The sequence below is a fragment of the Salmo trutta genome, chromosome 31, assembly GCF_901001165.1.
Source record: "Salmo trutta chromosome 31, fSalTru1.1, whole genome shotgun sequence".
In the NCBI taxonomy this organism is placed as follows: domain Eukaryota; kingdom Metazoa; phylum Chordata; class Actinopteri; order Salmoniformes; family Salmonidae; genus Salmo; species Salmo trutta.
In genome coordinates, this window is record NC_042987.1 from 34,855,425 (window position 1) to 34,871,602 (window position 16,178).

At 39.5% G+C, this 16,178-nt stretch overlaps 1 protein-coding gene across 5 annotated transcripts in view; it reads right to left on the minus strand.

The window, feature by feature from the left end:
• Window positions 1–16,178, minus strand: part of LOC115170089 (SH3-containing GRB2-like protein 3-interacting protein 1) — a 58,186-nt gene that overhangs the window by 32,154 nt on the left and 9,854 nt on the right. For 3 of the 5 annotated variants that reach the window (XM_029726360.1, XM_029726361.1, XM_029726359.1), the window contains 6 exons: window positions 12,191–12,254; window positions 8,648–8,669; window positions 7,201–7,257; window positions 3,926–3,983; window positions 1,287–1,459; window positions 530–541 (listed from right to left, as the gene is read on the minus strand). In XM_029726360.1, the coding sequence (XP_029582220.1) occupies window positions 530–541; window positions 1,287–1,459; window positions 3,926–3,983; window positions 7,201–7,257; window positions 8,648–8,669; window positions 12,191–12,254 (386 nt within the window). Of the gene's footprint in view, window positions 1–529; window positions 542–1,286; window positions 1,460–3,925; window positions 3,984–7,200; window positions 7,258–8,632; window positions 8,670–12,190; window positions 12,255–16,178 lie in introns of all 5 variants that reach the window. The other 2 variants (XM_029726363.1, XM_029726362.1) reach the window with 2 other exon arrangements.

Sequence of the window (16,178 nt, forward strand, 5' to 3'; positions counted from 1 at the left end):
GCAAGGGAGATTCAACTAAAGTTATTAAGCAAAATAACTCTGGCATGCAGTGTGAATGAGTTAGTACCATAAAGCATACATAACATGCAGAGGGAGGAATAGCTAAACATCTCAAATAGAAGAGCCTATCCCAGCAGCCAAACTGGTTGTAATGACATCACTGACATCATTATGGTTTGTAAAAAGACATTTCGTAAATATCTTTTTAGCAACCAGAAAAATACATCTTCATCTGGTTGTAATACGGGTTATAGCTGACCAGATAACAACCAAAATACCATGTCTTTCTTTATGTCGTCGTGAAAACAATGATTGTTTAGTTCTAATCTGGTGATATGACAGAGAATCTGTTTATAACAACAACAAAAATGTGACGTCACATCACATGCAACATTTTGCCCGTTGGGGATTTTTAGCTACAGCAGGGGAAAGAGAATCCAAGTCCATTCACAGCCAAGTGAATCCATGCCATGCCTTTTCTTTATACTGAAACAGATAAAGAAATTAAATGTAAAAAAGACTGGCTTACCGGACTTCTCCTCTAGAAGAGTAACAGATGTAGGAGAGAGAGGGAGATGGAGAGAGAAAGGGAGGAGAGAGAAAGGGAGGAGAGAGAAAGGGAGGAGAGAGAAAGGGAGGAGATGGAAAGGGAAGATGGAGAGAGAAAGGGAAGATGGAGAGAGAAAGGGAGGAGATGGAAAGGGAAGATGGAGAGAGAAAGGGAGGAGAGAGAAAGGGAAGATGGAGAGAGAAAGGTAAGATGGAGAGAGAAAGGTAAGATGGAGAGAGAAAGGGAAGATGGAGAGAGAAAGGGAAGATGGAGAGAGAAAGGAAAGATGGAGAGAGAAAGGAAAGATGGAGAGAGAAAGGGAGGAGAGAGAATGGTAAGATGGAGAGAGAAAGGGAAGAGGGGGAGAGAAAGGTAAGAGGGGGAGATGAAGAGGGGGAGGAAGTGAGAGGAGGAACAGATATTCAGATGTTTAGTACATTCCAGATCATATCACTGGCTAGAATTAGCTGTAGCTGTCTCCAGTTTCAACAAACCAATTCATATAATACTTCATATAACACCAGAGAGAGCTAGCTTTCTTGGAGTAGCAGTTACAATGACCTAAGTTCAAGTTCAGTCAGGGACATTGCACTTTATCCTACTTCACTAGGTACAGTTCTAGGGTCAGTATTCCCTTAACAATTAGTGGGGAAAATGCTAAACTGACCCAAATTCACCGTCTAGGGACAACTTCACCCTACTCCAGTTACATACAGTTAGAACAGCAAGGACTCACCAAAGAGGGAGATAGAGCCAAACCCCCAACGGAAGCTTTCAGTTCATCCATGGAGGGGACGGCACACTTGGCAGTGTCGGAGGGCAACGGCTTGATCTTGATCTTGAACTTCCTGTTGTCGTCCTCATCCTCAGTGTCGCTGGAGGAGAAGTGCTGCTTGCCTTTGGGAGCTGGTGAACACTCATTAAGTGAGAAAATCTTTTACATACAGATGTAGGATCTTAATTTGAGCCAGTTTGCTACAGAAGGAAAATAATCCTGCAGCAACAGGAAATGTGAATTATTATGTAGATTATAATAAATGTATATTTTTTTGTAGGGGTTCGTACATTTTTCGTTAGGGCAAATCAAGTCTGACATTTTAAAGTGGAAATTACAAACTTTAGAAGCCTTTTTCAATCTTGAATACATTACATGTTTCCGGTGGAAATTTGTCCTTTGGTCTGGAGTCCAAATTTGAGATTTTTGGTTCTAACCGCTGTGTCTTTGTGAGATATGGTGTGGGTGAACGGATGATCTCCGCATGTGTATTTCCCACCGTAAAGCATGGAGGAGAAGGTGTTATGGTGTGGGGGTGCTTTGCTGGTGACACTGTCTGTGATTTATTTAGAATTCAAGGCACACTTAACCAGCATGGCTACCACAGCATTCTGCAGCGATACGCCATCCCATCTGGTTTGGGCTTAGTGGGACTATCATTTGTTTCTCAACAGGACAATGACCCAACACACCTCCAGGCTGTGTAAGAGATAATTGACCAAGAAGGAGAGTGATGGAGTGCTGCATCAGATGACCTGGCCTCCACACTCCCTCGACCTCAACCAAATTGAGATGATTTGAGATGAGTCGGGCCGCATAGTAAAGTAAAAGCAGCCAACAAGTGCTCATCATATGTGGAAACTCCTTCAAGACTGTTGGAAAAATATTCCAGGTGAAGATGGTTGAGAGAATACCAAGCGGGTGCAAAGCTGTCATCAAGGCAAAGGGTGGCTATTTGAAGAATCTCAAATATAAAATATATTTAGATTTGTTTAACACTTTTTTGGTTACTACATGATTCCATATGTGTTATTTCATAGTTGTGATGTCATCACTATTATTCTACAATGTAGAAAATAGTAAAAATAAAGAAAGGCATTCTAAAACTTTTGACCGGTAGTGTATCTCACTGCTGAAAACTAGAATATCTCACTGAATATTACCCTGCCTCTTACCTCATCATGAGGTTCAATTGCTGATTTGATCCTAGGCCAGTGACTAGGGGTTACACAAACCTACATGTTCAATTGAAACCAATGGTATTAAAAACGTTCTAGGTAGGATGCAACAGAGATAACGAGGGGAAACACTCTTATGTGACTCTAGACTGTTTTCACTCTTTTGGTCCTGCAGGTCAGGTTCACTCACATGTAGAGCATAAAGATAGAGAGGGTGTCTGAGTGATTTGGCCTATTTAACATAGAGATCCACTGGGCCAATATGTCGCTCAGCTAGCTAAACAGGTCGATAGCTTAGCAGTCAGTGTCCCAAGCCTGTTGCCTGTGTAACAGCTTAGCTTCCACCCCTGTCTGCCCTGAGTTGGGCGTGAACCAGGGACCCTCTGCACACATTAACACTGATCACCAAAAGAAGCACAATAACGCCGACCAGGACAACAGTACCTCTCTAGGTCTCAGGGCAGGACAACAGTACCTCTCTAGGTCTCAGGGCAGGACAACAGTACCTCTCTAGGTCTCAGGGCAGGACAACAGTACCTCTCTAGGTCTCAGGGCAGGACAACAGTACCTCTCTAGGTCTCAGGGCAGGACAACAGTACCTCTCTAGGTCTCAGGGCAGGACAACAGTACCTCTCTAGGTCTCAGGGCAGGACAACAGTACCTCTCTAGGTCTCAGGGCAGGACAACAGTACCTCTCTAGGTCTCAGGGCAGGACAACAGTACCTCTCTAGGTCTCAGGGCAGGACAACAGTACCTCTCTAGGTCTCAGGGCAGGACAACAGTACCTCTCTAGGTCTCAGGGCAGGACAACAGTACCTCTCTAGGTCTCAGGGCAGGACAACAGTACCTCTCTAGGTCTCAGGGCAGGACAACAGTACCTCTCTAGGTCTCAGGGCAGGACAACAGTATCTCTCTAGGTCTCAGGGCAGGACAACAGTATCTCTCTAGGTCTCAGGGCAGGACAACAGTATCTCTCTAGGTCTCAGGGCAGGACAACAGTATCTCTCTAGGTCTCAGGGCAGGACAACAGTATCTCTCTAGGTCTCAGGGCAGGACAACAGTACCTCTCTAGGTCTCAGGGCAGGACAACAGTATCTCTCTAGGTCTCAGGGCAGGACAACAGTATCTCTCTAGGTCTCAGGGCAGGACAACAGTACCTCTCTAGGTCTCAGGGCAGGACAACAGTACCTCTCTAGGTCTCAGGGCAGGACAACAGTACCTCTCTAGGTCTCAGGGCAGGACAACAGTATCTCTCTAGGTCTCAGGGCAGGACAACAGTATCTCTCTAGGTCTCAGGGCAGGACAACACTACCTCTCTAGGTCTCAGGGCAGGTGACGTCACTTGCACTATGCCCGCTACTAGCTCACTGCTAACTAGCTAGCCATTCCACATGGACTACATCTGATCATCTAAAAGGATATTTTCTCTCTCCTCTCCGGGTCTGAGACTGAAGCCCTCAGCGTCCACGTCTGGAGCGGCCTGTAACAGGAAGTAAATATGTGGTAAAATGACTGTTTGTGACATCGTGTAACAACAAATACATTCACTTCTCTCATGCTTGTGGGGAAAGAAACGCACACCTAAAAACTGCAGTCCTGTGTTTTTATAGCTGGAGAGGTTTGAAGATGCTTGTTTGTTAAGACTCACACAAACTTAATGTACGATTCTGAAAAGAGACATCACGTTTTGATTCCAAATTCAGTGTTACACGAGGATGATTGATTGCCATAATCAGGACAGTTGTTGGGAGCAGAAGTGGAAGTGACGTCTGGTTGTGGGAAGTAAAGTTCAGAATGTGGTTTCCCCATTGTGGTTGAAACATCTTCATAAGCAAAGTATTGCATCAGCGGTTCTGAAATTGTAATATATTTTCGTAATTTTTATTAGTCACTAGTCATTAGTTACGCCATTACTTATTAGTCACTAGTCATTAGTTAGTCGTCATTAATTATTAGTCACTAGTCACTATTCATTAGTAATTCGTCACTAGTCACTAGTCACTATTCATTAGTTATTAGTCACTATTCATTAGTTATTAGTCACTAGTCATTAGTTATTAGTCACTAGTCACTAGTCATTAGTCACTAGTCATTAGTCACTAGTTATTAGTCACTATTCATTAGTTATTAGTCACTAGTCATTAGTCACTAGTTATTAGTCACTACTCATTAGTTATTAGTCACTATTCATTAGTTATTAGTCACTAGTCACTAGTCATTAGTCACTAGTCACTAGTCATTAGTCACTAGTTATTAGTCACTATTCATTAGTTATTAGTCACTAGTCACTAGTCATTAGTCACTAGTCATTAGTCACTAGTCATTAGTCACTAGTTATTAGTCACTATTCATTAGTTATTAGTCACTAGTCATTAGTCACTAGTCATTAGTCATTAGTCACTAGTTATTAGTCACTACTCATTAGTTATTAGTCACTATTCATTAGTTATTAGTCACTAGTCACTAGTCATTAGTCACTAGTCACTAGTCATTAGTCACTAGTTATTAGTCATTAGTCACTAGTCATTAGTCATTAGTCACTATTCATTAGTTATTAGTCACTATTCATTAGTTATTAGTCACTATTCATTAGTTATTAGTCACTAGTCATTAGTTATTAGTCACTAGACATCAGTCATTTACATTACATTTAAGTCATTTAGTAGACGCTCTTATCCAGAGCGACTTACAAATTAGTCACTATTCATTAGTTATTAGTCACTAGTCACTAGTCATTAGTTATTAGTCACTAGTCAGTAGTCACTATTCATTAGTTATTAGTCACTAGTCACTAGTCATTAGTCACTAGTTATTAGTCACTAGTCACTATTCATTAGTTATTAGTCACTATTCATTAGTTATTAGTCACAAGTCACTAGTCACTAGTTATTAGTCACTAGTCACTATTCATTAGTTATTAGTCACTAGTCACTAGTCACTATTCATTAGTTATTAGTCACTATTCATTAGTTATTAGTCACTAGTCATTAGTCACTAGTTATTAGTCACTACTCATTAGTTATTAGTCACTATTCATTAGTTATTAGTCACTAGTCACTAGTCATTAGTCACTAGTCACTAGTCATTAGTCACTAGTTATTAGTCACTATTCATTAGTTATTAGTCACTAGTCACTAGTCATTAGTCACTAGTCATTAGTCACTAGTCACTAGTCATTAGTCACTAGTTATTAGTCACTATTCATTAGTTATTAGTCACTAGTCATTAGTCACTAGTCATTAGTCATTAGTCACTAGTTATTAGTCACTACTCATTAGTTATTAGTCACTATTCATTAGTTATTAGTCACTAGTCACTAGTCATTAGTCACTAGTCACTAGTTATTAGTCACTAGTCATTAGTTATTAGTCACTAGTCATTAGTCATTAGTCACTAGTCATTAGTCATTAGTCATTAGTCACTATTCATTAGTTATTAGTCACTATTCATTAGTTATTAGTCACTATTCATTAGTTATTAGTCACTAGTCATTAGTTATTAGTCACTAGACATCAGTCATTTACATTACATTTAAGTCATTTAGTAGACGCTCTTATCCAGAGCGACTTACAAATTAGTCACTATTCATTAGTTATTAGTCACTAGTCACTAGTCATTAGTTATTAGTCACTAGTCAGTAGTCACTATTCATTAGTTATTAGTCACTAGTCACTAGTCATTAGTCACTAGTTATTAGTCACTAGTCACTATTCATTAGTTATTAGTCACTATTCATTAGTTATTAGTCACAAGTCACTAGTCACTAGTTATTAGTCACTAGTCACTATTCATTAGTTATTAGTCACTAGTCATTAGTCACTATTCATTAGTTATTAGTCACTATTCACTAGTCATTAGTCACTAGTCATTAGTCACTATTCACTAGTCATTAGTCACTAGTCATTAGTCACTAGTCACTATTCATTAGTTATTAGTCACTATTCATTAGTTATTAGTCACTAGACATCAGTCATTTACATTACATTATAGTCATTTAGCAGACGCTCTTATCCAGAGCGACTTACAAATTAGTCACTATTCATTAGTTATTAGTCACTAGTCACTAGTCATTAGTTATTAGTCACTAGTCAGTAGTCATTATTCATTAGTTATTAGTCACTATTCATTAGTTATTAGTCACTAGTCACTATTCATTAGTTATTAGTCACTAGTTATTAGTCACTATTCATTAGTTATTAGTCACTATTCATTAGTTATTAGTCACTAGTCATTAGTTATTAGTCACTATTCATTAGTTATTAGTCACTATTCATTAGTTATTAGTCACTATTCATTAGTTATTAGTCACTAGTCATTAGTTATTAGTCACTATTCACTAGTTATTAGTCACTATTCATTAGTTATTAGTCACTATTCACTAGTTATTAGTCACTATTCATTAGTCACTAGTCAATATTCATTAGTTATTAGTCACTATTCATTAGTCACTAGTCAATATTCATTAGTTATTAGTCACTAGTCACTAGTCATTAGTTATTAGTCACTAGTCATTAGTTATTTGTCACTAGACATTAGTCACTAGTCACGTCATGAGTTTGAGTTTTGACAACCAGGGCGGCACTTCCTCTTTTATCCCTATAGCTGTTATTGCTTATTCCCTAACCCATTGTATTACTACTAATCACTGACACTATAGAGGGATCACGTACTGCACTGTGCTGTACATATCTACTTACATATCGCTCCCAATCAATCTCCCCATAATAGCCATTTGGAGCCCCGTTGGTCTTCTTCTGTGATAATGCAACGTGTCAGTGAGAAACTCTCATACCATCAAGCATTTTATACAGTTGAAGTCAGAAGTTTACATACACTTAGGTTGGAGTCATTAAAACTTGTTTTTCAACCACTCCACAAATTTCTTGTTAACAAACTATAGTTTAGGCAAGTCGGTTAGGACATCTACTTTGTGCATGACACAAGTAATTTTTCCAACAATTGTTAACAGACAGATTATTTCACTTATAATTCACTGTATCACAATTCCTGTGGGTCAGAAGTTAACATACACTAAGTTGACAGCGCCTTTAAATAGCTTGGAAAATTCCAGAAAATTATGTCATGGCTTTAGAAGCTTCTGATAGGCTAATTGACATAATTTGAGTATCTAGTATCTATATCCACAGTATCTATATCCACAGTAAAACGAGTACTATATCGACATAACCTGAAAGGCCGCTCAGCAAGGAAGAAGCCACTGCTCCAAAACCACCATAAAAAAGCCAGACTACGGTTTGCAACTGCACATGGGGACAAAGATCGTACTTTTTGGAGAAATGTCATCTGGTCTGATGATACAAAAACAGAACTGTTTGGCCATAATGACCATCATTATGTTTGGAGGAAAAAGGGGGACGCTTGCAAGCCGAAGAACACCATCCCAACCGTGAAGCACAGGAGTGGCAGCATCAAGACATCAGTCAGGAAGTTAAAGCTTGATCGCAAATGGGTCTTCCAAATGGGCAATGACCCCAGGCATACTTCCAAAGTTGTGGCAAAATGGCTTAAGGACAACAAAGTCAAGGTATTGGAGTGGCCATCACAAAGCCCTGACCTCAATCCCATAGAACATTTGTGGGCAGAACTGAAAAAGCGTGTGCGAGCAAGGAGGCCTACAAACCTGATTCAGTTACACGGCTCTGTCAGGAGGAATGGGCCAAAATTCATCCAATTTATTGTGGGAGGCTTGTGGAAGGCTACCCGAAACGTTTGACCCAAGTTAAAGAATTTAAAGGCAATGCTACCAAATACTAATTGAGTGTATGTAAACTTCCGACCCACCGGGAATGTGCTGAAATAAATAATTCTCTCTACTATTATTCTGACATTTCACATTCTTACAATAAAGTGGTGATCCTAACTGACCTAAGACAGGGAATATTTACTAGGATTAAATGTCAGGAATTGTGAAAAAACTGAGTTTAAATGTATTTGTCTAAGGTGTATGTAAACTTCTGACTTCAAAAGTATATCCACAGCTTGAATCAACAACAAGAACAGCACTATTCACGAATGGGATACATTCAACTACAGTGAAGTAAACAAACAAAGAAGAGTGAGGATAAGAGTATCAATGACATCAGATCGATGGTTTACCCCATAGTCTACCTTTCTCGTACTTACTCCATCTTTGTCAGGGGAGCCACTGTTCAGAGAGACGAGAGAGGAAAGATCACAGTCATCAGACTACTTAGAAAATATGAGTGATAAGGTCAAAAATATTTTTTGAATGACAGCTCAAATAGTTATCGAATAAAAATAAACTAACTTTATTTAGATGTCCCCTCTATTGACACTCTACATAGAGCAACATATCAACTGCAGGTCTATGGACTTACAACCAAAGTGTCACCAAAGTAAATCCTGCTGTAGCTGCTGGAGAACACTCACATTAAACTGTCTACAGGAGAACACTCATATTAAACTGTCTACAGGAGAACACTCACATTAAACTGTCTACAGGAGAACACTCATATTAAACTGTCTACTAGAGAACACTCACATTAAACTGTCTACAGGAGAACACTCATATTAAACTGTCTACAGGAGAACACTCACATTAAACTGTCTACTAGAGAACACTCATATTAAACTGTCTACTAGAGAACACTCACATTAAACTGTCTACTAGAGAACACTCACATTAAACTGTCTACTAGAGAACACTCACATTAAACTGTCTACAGGAGAACACTCATATTAAACTGTCTACTGGAGAACACTCACATTAAACTGTCTACTAGAGAACACTCATATTAAACTGTCTACAGGAGAACACTCACATTAAACTGTCTACAGGAGAACACTCATATTAAACTGTCTACAGGAGAACACTCATATTAAACTGTCTACAGGAGAACACTCACATTAAACTGTCTACAGGAGAACACTCATATTAAACTGTCTACAGGAGAACACTCACATTAAACAGTCTACTAGAGAACACTCACATTAAACTGTCTACAGGAGAACACTCACATTAAACTGTCTACAGGAGAACACTCATATTAAACTGTCTACAGGAGAACACTCATATTAAACTGTCTACTGGAGAACACTCATATTAAACTGTCTACTAGAGAACACTCATATTAAACTGTCTACAGGAGAACACTCATATTAAACTGTCTACTAGAGAACACTCATATTAAACTGTCTACTAGAGAACACTCACATTAAACTGTCTACTGGAGAACACTCATATTAAACTGTCTACAGGAGAACACTCATATTAAACTGTCTACAGGAGAACACTCATATTAAACTGTCTACTAGAGAACACTCATATTAAACTGTCTACTAGAGAACACTCACATTAAACTGTCTACTGGAGAACACTCATATTAAACTGTCTACAGGAGAACACTCATATTAAACTGTCTACAGGAGAACACTCATATTAAACTGTCTACAGGAGAACACTCACATTAAACTGTCTACAGGAGAACACTCACATTAAACTGTCTACAGGAGAACACTCATATTAAACTGTCTACAGGAGAACACTCACATTAAACTGTCTACTGGAGAACACTCATATTAAACTGTCTACTAGAGAACACTCATATTAAACTGTCTACAGGAGAACACTCATATTAAACTGTCTACAGGAGAACACTCACATTAAACTGTCTACAGGAGAACACTCACATTAAACTGTCTACTGGAGAACACTCACATTAAACTGTCTACTGGAGAACACTCATATTAAACTGTCTACTAGAGAACACTCATATTAAACTGTCTACAGGAGAACACTCATATTAAACTGTCTACAGGAGAACACTCACATTAAACTGTCTACTAGAGAACACTCATATTAAACTGTCTACTAGAGAACACTCATATTAAACTGTCTACTAGAGAACACTCATATTAAACTGTCTACAGGAGAACACTCATATTAAACTGTCTACAGGAGAACACTCATATTAAACTGTCTACAGGAGAACACTCACATTAAACTGTCTACTAGAGAACACTCACATTAAACTGTCTACAGGAGAACACTCACATTAAACTGTCTACAGGAGAACACTCACATTAAACTGTCTACAGGAGAACACTCATATTAAACTGTCTACAGGAGAACACTCACATTAAACTGTCTACAGGAGAACACTCATATTAAACTGTCTACAGGAGAACACTCACATTAAACTGTCTACAGGAGAACACTCATATTAAACTGTCTACAGGAGAACACTCACATTAAACTGTCTACAGGAGAACACTCACATTAAACTGTCTACAGGAGAACACTCATATTAAACTGTCTACAGGAGAACACTCACATTAAACTGTCTACTGGAGAACACTCATATTAAACTGTCTACTAGAGAACACTCATATTAAACTGTCTACAGGAGAACACTCATATTAAACTGTCTACAGGAGAACACTCACATTAAACTGTCTACAGGAGAACACTCATATTAAACTGTCTACAGGAGAACACTCACATTAAACTGTCTACAGGAGAACACTCATATTAAACTGTCTACAGGAGAACACTCACATTAAACTGTCTACTGGAGAACACTCATATTAAACTGTCTACAGGAGAACACTCATATTAAACTGTCTACAGGAGAACACTCATATTAAACTGTCTACAGGAGAACACTCACATTAAACTGTCTACAGGAGAACACTCATATTAAACTGTCTACAGGAGAACACTCACATTAAACTGTCTACAGGAGAACACTCACATTAAACTGTCTACAGGAGAACACTCATATTAAACTGTCTACTAGAGAACACTCATATTAAACTGTCTACAGGAGAACACTCACATTAAACTGTCTACAGGAGAACACTCATATTAAACTGTCTACAGGAGAACACTCACATTAAACTGTCTACTAGAGAACACTCATATTAAACTGTCTACAGGAGAACACTCACATTAAACTGTCTACTAGAGAACACTCATATTAAACTGTCTACTAGAGAACACTCACATTAAACTGTCTACAGGAGAACACTCACATTAAACTGTCTACAGGAGAACACTCACATTAAACTGTCTACAGGAGAACACTCACATTAAACTGTCTACAGGAGAACACTCATATTAAACTGTCTACAGGAGAACACTCACATTAAACTGTCTACAGGAGAACACTCACATTAAACTGTCTACAGGAGAACACTCATATTAAACTGTCTACTAGAGAACACTCATATTAAACTGTCTACAGGAGAACACTCATATTAAACTGTCTACTAGAGAACACTCATATTAAACTGTCTACAGGAGAACACTCATATTAAACTGTCTACTAGAGAACACTCATATTAAACTGTCTACAGGAGAACACTCACATTAAACTGTCTACAGGAGAACACTCACATTAAACTGTCTACAGGAGAACACTCATATTAAACTGTCTACTAGAGAACACTCATATTAAACTGTCTACAGGAGAACACTCACATTAAACTGTCTACAGGAGAACACTCACATTAAACTGTCTACTAGAGAACACTCATATTAAACTGTCTACAGGAGAACACTCACATTAAACTGTCTACTAGAGAACACTCATATTAAACTGTCTACAGGAGAACACTCACATTAAACTGTCTACAGGAGAACACTCACATTAAACTGTCTACTAGAGAACACTCATATTAAACTGTCTACAGGAGAACACTCACGTGGAGTCTGTGTCCTTCTCTTTCTTTCGTAACCCAAAGGCCTTCCTGGTGCGTTTCTTCAGTCCTAAAAGAGAAGGAATGAAGGGTAGCAGGAGAGAAAGTGAGTTGGAGAGAGTAGGCCAATTAAGTGCTGTAAAACATTAGTTAAATTTGAGTTGATTTAACTAATGTTTTACAGTGGAGGGGGTGGGGGGTAAATTTGAGACAGAATTATACATTTTAGGGGACCAAAAGTATTGGGACAAATTCACTTATACACTGAGTATGACCAAACATTAAGAACACCTTCCTCATATTGAGTTGCATAAATCTGTTGTGTCATTTTGGAGTCACTTTTAGTGTTAATAACCATAGAATATGTTTTAAACACTTCTACATTCATGTGGATGCTAGCATGATTACGGATAATCCTGAATGAACCGTGAATAATGATGATTAAGAAAGTTACAGACACACAAATATCATACCCCCAAGACATTCTAACCTCTCATCATTAAAATAACAGGGGATTCTCTATTCTATTCTTATTTACAATAAAAGTGACTCCAAAAGGACACAATACATTATTTACCATTACCAATCAGACACAAGCTTGATGTAGTCATTGCGTGCTATAAATATGGGACCAAATACCTCACTTTTACTATTTTAAGTGAATTTGTTCCAATACTTTTGGTCCCCTAAAATTGGGGGGGACTATGTACAAAAAGTTCTGTAATTTCTAAGCCGTTGATGAAAATTCCCTAAAATGAAAGCTGACAGTCTGCACTTTAACCTCATAGTCATTGTTTCATTTCAAATCTAAAGTGCTGGAGTACAGATCCAAAACCACAACAAAATGTGTCAATATCCCAATACTTTTGGAGCTCACTCTATAAACGAATTTGACCAAATACTTATGACTTCTTTAAATGTGGGGACTAGATACATAAAGTGCTTTCATTTGTAAACGGTAAAACAGATATGTATGAAAATACCCTCAAATGAAAGGTGACATTCTGGATTGTCGCCTCATATGAAACATTTGAGCTCAAATCCAAAATGGTGGAGTATAGCGCCGTGCTTTACAATTTTAGCATCACTGTCCAAATACATTCGGAAGGGAGTGTTGTACAACAAACCATGTCAGACGTAATCATTACAAAGTTGTATAAAATGAATTACTAAGGAGGAAGATTAAATTGCAGTCAATACATTTTAAAGGTAGGATTTTTTTAATTTTATTTTTATTTCACCTTTATTTAACCAGGTAGGCCAGTTGAGAACAAGTTCTCATTTACAACTACAACCTGGCCAAGATAAAGCAAAGCAGTGAGACACAAACAACCACACAGATTGGCACATGGAATAAACAAACATACAGTCAATAACACAATAGAAAAGTCAATATACAGTTTGTGGAAATGAGGTAAGATTAGGGATGTAAGGCAATAAATAGGCCGCAGTGGCGAAGTAATTACAATTTAGCAATTAAACACTGGAGTGATAGATGTGCAGAAGATGAATGTGCAAGTAGAGATACTGGGGTGCAAAGGAGAAGAAGAAAAAAATAACAATATGGGGATGAGGTAGTTGGATGGGCTATTTACAGATGGGCTATTTACAGATGGGCTATGTACAGGTGCAATGATCTGTAAGCTGCTCTGAGAGCTGATGCTTAAAGTTAGTGAGGGAGATATGAGTCTCCAGCTTCAGTGATTTTTGCAATTCGATCCAGTCATTGGCAGCAGAGAACTGGAAGGAAAGGCGGCCAAAGGGGGAATTGGCTTTGGGGTTTGCTGAGTAGAGTGTTGGAGGCAATTTTGTAAATGACATCGCCGAAGTCAAGGATCAAGGATAGTCAGTTTTACGAGGGTATGTTCGGCAGCATGAGTGAAGGATGCTTTGTTGCGAAATAGGAAGCCGATTCTAGATTTAATTTTGGATTGGAGATGCTTAATAATGTGAGTCTGGAAGGAGAGTTTACAGTCTAACCAGACACCTAGGTATTTGTAATTGTCCACGTATTCTAAGTCAGAACCGTCCAGAGTAGTGATGCTGGACGGGCGAGCAGGTGCGGGCAGCGATCGGTTGAAGAGCATGCATTTAGTTTTACTTACATTTAAGAGCAGTTGGAGGCCACGGAACGAGAGTTGTATGACATTGAAGCTCGTCTGGAGGTTAGTTAACACAGTTTCCAAAGAAGGGCCAGAAGTATACAGAATGGTGTCGTCTGCGTAGAGGTGGATTAGAGAATTACCAGCAGCAGAGCGACATCATTGATGTACACAGAGAAAAGAGTCGGCCCGAGAATTTAACCCTGTGGCACCCCCACAGAGACTGCCAGAGGTCCGGACAACAGGCCCTCCGATTTGACACACTGAACTCTGTCTGAGAAGTAGTTGGTGAACCAGGCAAGGCAGTCATTTGAGAAACCAAGGCTATTGAGTCTGCCGATAAGAATGTGGTGATTGACAGAGTCGAAAGCCTTGGCCAGGTTGATGAATACGGCTGCACAGTAATGTCTCTTATCGATGGTGGTTATTATATCGTTTAGGACCTTGAGCGTGGCTGAGGTGCACCCATGACCGGCTCTGAAACCAGATTGCACAGTGGAGAAGGTACGGTGGGATTCGAAATGGTCTGTGATCTATTTGTTAACCTGGCTTTCGAAGACCTTAGAAAGGCAGGGTAGGATAGATATAGGTCTGTAACAGTTTGGGTCTAGAGTGTCTCCCCCTTTGAAGAGGGGGATGACCACGGCAGCTTTCCAATCTTTGGGGACCTCAGATGATACGAAAGAGAGGTTGAACAGGCTAGTAATAGGGGTTGCAACCATTTCGGCGGATCATTTTAGAACGAGAGGGTCCAGATTGTTGAGCACAGCTGATTTGTAGGAGTCCAGATTTTGCAGCTCTTTCAGAACATCAGCTATCTGGATTTGGGTGAAGGAGAAATGGGGGAGACTTGGGCAAGTTGCTGTGGGGGGTGCAGAGCTGTTGACCGGGGTAGGGGTAGCCAGGTAGAAAGCATTGCCAGTCGTAGAAAAATGCTTATTGAAATTCTCAATTATCGTGGATTTATCGGTGGTGACAGTATTTCCTAGCCTCAGTGCAGTGGGCAGCTGGGAGGAGGTGCTCTTATTCTCCATGGACTTTACTGTGTCCCAGAACTTTTTGGAGTTTGTGCTACAGGATGCAAATTTCTGTTTGAAAATGCTAGCCTTAGCTTTCCTAACTGCCTGTGTATATTGGTTCCTAACCTCCCTGAAAAGTTGCACATCGCAGGGGCTATTCGATGCTAATGCAGTACGCCACAGGATGTTTTTGTGCTGGTCAAGGGCAGTCAGGTCTGGGGTGAACCAAGGGCTATATCTGTTCCTGGTTGTACATTTTTTGAATGGGGCATGATTATTTAAGATGGTGAGGAAAGCACTTTTAAAGAATAACCAGGCATCCTCTACTGACGGAATGAGGACAATATCCTTCCAGGTCGATTAGAAAGGCCTGCTCGCTGAAGTGTTTTAGGGAGCGTTTAACAGTGATGAGGGGTGGTCGTTTGACCGCGGACCCATTACGGATGCAGGCAATGAGGCAGTGATCGCTGAGATCCTGTTTGAAGACAGCAGAGGTGTATTTAGAGAGCAGGTTGGTCAGGATGATATATATGAGGGTGTGGGACACGGGAACACAATCACCACATTTGTACAACCAAAGACAAAATGGAATGGAAAGAAAAGCCAGTAGGGATCAATGGAAACACCCCATTGAGCCAGTGCTGTGGGGGAATCTAGCTATTCTGTGCCAAAACGGAGGCCAAGCCCCCTCCAGGGTTGGCAGTAGGCATCATACAGTGTTGTAATCAAAGTGGAAAAACCAACACCCTGATACAGTTTAATGTGTGGACACAGCCACAGCCCAGAGCTCAGGGCATATGTCCCCCAGAGGGCACCCATGTTGGGTACAGTCCTGTTTGAGGTGACTTTGGAGCACAGGTGGACAAACCTAGT